Source organism: Penaeus japonicus, unplaced genomic scaffold (genome assembly GCF_977035675.1).
Source record: "Penaeus japonicus unplaced genomic scaffold, GWHDUDI00000001_assembly GWHDUDI00000008, whole genome shotgun sequence".
In the NCBI taxonomy this organism is placed as follows: domain Eukaryota; kingdom Metazoa; phylum Arthropoda; class Malacostraca; order Decapoda; family Penaeidae; genus Penaeus; species Penaeus japonicus.
The window spans coordinates 16,033,260-16,038,259 of record NW_028234410.1 but is presented as its reverse complement, the minus strand read 5'-3'; the positions used below and the strand labels follow the sequence as shown (position 1 = coordinate 16,038,259).

The window sequence follows — 5,000 nt, the reverse complement described above, 5'->3', positions numbered from 1 at the left end:
TGTGGATATGCCTTCATAACAGCTCTTGTAGGTTTAGGTATTTCCATAAAATTCCTGATTATTGTATTACTTTTACAATAATTTTCGAAAAAGGAAAAGTTACCTGCCTGGAATTGAGCTGTTGAGGGTGCCAGGGCAACGGAGCCTTCTATGTTGGCAGGGGCTTTCTGTCACGCAAGCTTGAATATGTTGGCTTCTCGTTTTGTTACTGAGGATGATGGCATAAGTATTTCTATCGTTTTTGTGTAGTTTCCATCACTCCAGTCATGATTTCTCGCTCGACTGAACGGTTGAACCAAACAGAGTACACGTGGGAGAAAGAGAAACAACCATGGATAGAGAATATTAGCATAACTGAAAGAGGCCGATCCACTGAATTTTAGAGAAACAGTCAAGCGTAGATGTCGAATGGAAGTAAGATAAAATAGACTTGAGAAGTAGACGTCGTGGTTGGCAGCGGAAATAGAGGCAGTGATAAAATGATAAATACTTAGCCGATGGAACCTGAAATGGATACTTGTTGATAATTATAATGATATGACTAGTATTGAGTTGAATATGAAACTTTCTCTTTAATGGTTATTAAATACTGACGCACCTCTTTCTTTAGTTTTATCAAGGGATTAACCATAAAACTTCGCGCAACCAGTGCACCGAACGCAGCACATGACTGGGACAGGAAACCTTAGTAGGGACCCGTTTTACGTGTTATTATACTCCTAAGCTTGTGTATAAAGCGTGAACACAAACCGGAGGCCTAGTGACGCAATCTCTTGCTTTGGCATTGGATATGATTACTTGTGTAGTGCATGCCATTAGTGCAGAAGATTTAAGCAAGATCTTTTTACTAATATATTTGATGACACATAATGGATGATAGCGTCAACCCTTGTAATATTAAAAGGGAAAATTTGCCAATGAAAAATTGTAATTACTTGTAAATAAAATTGCATCCCTCTGAAAGTACTCCCTATTACTCCAGCTAACAAATTTTAGGGTACCCCTGGGGATCTGTGTTTTGAGAGGGGGAGGGGGGTAAATATGAGCGGAATCGCATTTAGTCGATATTTTAAAAGAAGGTGAGAAAACGAAGAACTCGTGCCAATAATCAACTTTAGAATGAAAAAAAGTGGACATCAAAAATCCCGAGCCAGGAATTGTATTATGAAATATAAAGAAACTGGAGTTACGGAGTATTTGAACCATCGTTGCGCACACGAATGAACCAGCAAGCGCCATCCGAATTGCACAATTTCCCACGAAAGATCGCTGTATGAACCAAAGGCTCGGATCCCCTCTCAACCACTGCACTTCCCTAGCCGGAGTCTCCACCCCGGACACCCTCACAATCGCAACGTTATCATTATAATCCATTACAATATTCAGTGCATTTTAAGATGCACTGAAGGACAGGTGCGCGCCATGGTTAGGAAAACCAGGAATATTTGATTTCTGTCGGGTATGTGAAGGGAACACGATAGTGGCATTTAAAAGAATTTAATATCTGTGAAACGGTTTTATTAATAGTTAATTTTAACCGGAATAGTTGTGGAAGATTTCACTTGGGAAAAGTGCCAGGATTAATGTGAAAACAGAACTGTCAGCTTTGATGATAGATAGTCGGGCATTTGCTACGCATGGCGGTGAGAAGTATACTAATAAAACAAATACGGACATTATGATATACAACATGCCATATATGAGCATTTGTATAAGGAATGCAAAATTGTTAAACAAGAATTTTGTGGTAATCCGTTTGAAATAGAAGTGGAGAAATGTATCATGTACAGTGTGGTTCCTACGTCGTGACGTCATAGCCTGTATGCCCATGGGCATTTTGGGTGACTATGCAGGTTACTTTTTCGGTGTTATTTAAAATGATCACGGAGAAAATTGAAAATTCTTTGCTAAGGTTTGATTCTACGAAATTATTAATTAAAATAGATTGGTTATTAAATATTAATCGATGATAAAACAGTTTACGAGCTTCCAATCATGTTAAAATGAATCAGAAACTGGGCGTAGATGCCAAACAAAAGCGCCAGCAAGAAGCAGCTGTGTGTAAGTTAAGCTTTGGTCCCTTGCATGAGACGAAAATAGGAATATGTCTTACGGGAGGGGGAGTGGTGGTAAGGCGGATTTTTAATTTTTTTTATGTCCATGTGCACTCGTGAAGGTAAGGCGGGTGTGTTACGCTACCTTACCAGGCGTAAGTATGCGGCGTTAGACTTAATCTTAAATGTATATTTTAGTTTTATGTTTTTCGTGATTTTGTGTTTGTCACTGAGTGACAGTTTTTGAGGGACGGCAGCACAGAACACGACTCACCCACCCACGCCTCCCATGCACCAGAATTGATCCATGATATATAGAGTATGCACCCGCTTAACGTGCTTGGCTTTTTACTGCTTTCAAGAGGAATTTCGTTGTTCTTCGGGCAGCAGGGGTAAACGCCGAAAAAAGACGATTATGTGGAAGGAGACTACAGAGAAACGAACGAGGCCCTAATGGGAAAAGCAGAGGAACAAGGAGGCGGTGTGGCACCGCTCTCCAGCTAGCCGCTCCCTCCTGCCTCACACTTCTCTTCCAAAATGAAGAAACGTTTGAAGCGGCGAGTCTGCAGACTACCAGCCAGGAGGCTTTAACATCTAAGCCTTGTGTAGGCTAACCAGGCGACACTGAGAAGGGTTGCACTAAGTAATACTATGGGGGTGGAATTATCTCTGGGTATACATCATAATATTCTGTGAGCACCTTACCCCTAAAAGTGACCTGAAAGAACCCTATAAGAGACCTTACCACTCGGAGTATTAACAGCAGAGTAAAAAAAGAGACAAAGTTATATTTTCAAGGAAACGTCTCTACCCACAAGAGTGCGTTTTTATCGAATTGAAACTTTTGACGTAAATCATCATATCTCTCGACTTGTATTGTGACGATTTTCAAATTTCTTGCTGCACAATAACCAGGGAGCGATTGATTGCAAAACAAGGTCTGTGAATTTTTTCTGACATTTTTATAGAAAAATTATCGATCGCATAGACTTTAATCTTTGGTCTTATTATTTGTTTCATATAAATTATTATATACAAAATGGTTCGTTTATCTCTAATAAAATGATTGTACTTTAAATGGTTTTCCATTGATGAACAAATATCCTGCTCACATATAGGAACATATTTTTTAGAAAATCGGGAGAAAAATTGATGCATCAGCTGTATGAAAATGACAAATATCCTGCCGTATGTTTTTATTGATATGCAAACAAAAAATAAGAGAAAAAAATTAGCGTCGCAGATCAAAATTCATCGGGTGTTCCGCGACTCCGACTTCCCCGTTGCCTCTGAGTTATGTCTGTTCTTTTGGTTCGCAGGCAGATCTTGGGGACCTGTGAAGAAGGGAGCCAGGAGACCGGGGACGACGCCTTTACCCCTTTCTTCACTCCACAACACTCGGCCAACTCCGCTTTCGCACTCCAAAACTCTCAGGTAACATGTGCCCATTTTCTGTACGTCTCTCTTCTTCTCTTCCACTTCACTTTGTTTCATTCTCTTCACTTTCTCTCATTCTCTCTTCTTTTTCCTTCCTTCTTTCTCCCCCACTTTCTCTTTCTCTCTCTGCTTCCATTTTCTTTCTCTGTTTTTCTCGCCTGTTTTCTTTTCCTTTTTATGTAATTCATTTTTATTCTCTTACTTTTTTCTCTCTGTCGCTCTCTTTTCTTTCACACTTTTCTCTCTATTTTGCTCACTTTTCGCTTGTTTTTTCTCTCTCCCTCTCCCAGGTATCTATTCCTGTTGCCAGGTGGTACCATGTTTAGGAAACCATGCTGAATATCCCCACGTGAGCAGTTATACCAAGGGACCAAGGTTTCTCCACAGCTCGAGAGAGGTCAGGACAGAGTGAGTCCTGCCTCCGCCATGAGCATACCTCTCCTTCAGAGCAGGCCTCGTACCCCGTGATCGCTTCCAAGGATACTCCCTCAATATTCGCGTGACGCTGAAAAATACATACAGCCGATTGCTAATTTCCTTCTTTTCAGAAACTCGTAGCCTTTGTCATACGAAGACATGGCTTTTACATACTGGTCAAAACTTGCAAACTTACACTTGTAAGAGCTTGCTCGTGGCGCCGCCCTCTCTCTCTCTCTGTCGAATGTTCTCCTGGGTCTTGCCGATCGGATTACAATAATACGATGTCTTCGAACTCACTTAAGCACGCGCAGTACCAGAGCCGCCTTTTCCATTTTCTTTCGTCCCTATGGTATGGTAACCCATGCTATTTATATATGCGAGTGCTCTCACTTCGGTTGGTCTGGGAAAAGGTGGTAACTGCGATGCAATTCAGTTTATTTGCTGTGATTATTTCGTTTTGTGTCACCACACTTTTCAACTGCTTTTTTTCTACTTCTGTTTTATTTGTTGCTTACGTTGTAGCGAGTATCGCGCCTGTCATATGAAGGCATTTCGCGTCAGCTGGGTCGGTGAACGAGGGGGCGATATATTTCGTGGATGAAGGATGACAAATACAGAAACAACTAAATGACGGGCAAGCAAGAACGCTTCATCGTCGACGAAGCTCACGTAGTTTTCACGTAATTTTATACCTTGGAGAGTCAGAGTTTTGTACCGAATCTAAAAATCAGATCAAAAGAATTAGGGGATTGTTTGGAAATTCCTCAGTCAGGAAGCCTTGCTATGCTGCGTAGCTCTTGCAGGGAAACTAGTTAATTTGCAGCAGACTATTATGTCACTGTTTCGCGTCATATCGCATATCATTTCAATGTTGAGTTAAATGTGTTAGCTGAATCAACCTTGCATTACTTATTGATTTTTTACTGTTATTTTATTTGATCATCTTCCGCGTTTGTGACTTTCAAACATTTAAGCAGTCGCTTACTCATGCAAACCCAAAAGGCACGTAGAATTTCCATGCATAGATAAGTTATTGTAGGATTTCCATGCGTATAATTTCTCTAGTATTTCGTTTCCTGCAATGTCAGA

At 40.7% G+C, this 5,000-nt stretch overlaps 1 protein-coding gene across 4 annotated transcripts in view; it reads left to right on the top strand.

Moving 5' to 3' along the window:
* LOC122265998 (uncharacterized) overlaps nucleotides 1-5,000 on the top strand; it is a 50,453-nt gene that overhangs the window by 1,948 nt on the left and 43,505 nt on the right. For all 4 annotated transcript variants that reach the window (XR_015191210.1, XR_015191211.1, XM_086539127.1 and 1 more), the window contains exon 2: nucleotides 3,374-3,488. Coding sequence is in view for 1 of the 4 variants with exons in the window: in XM_086539126.1 (XP_086395252.1) it covers nucleotides 3,374-3,488 (115 nt within the window). In the remaining 3 variants the exon portion in view is untranslated. The remainder of the gene's footprint in view (nucleotides 1-3,373; nucleotides 3,489-5,000) is intronic.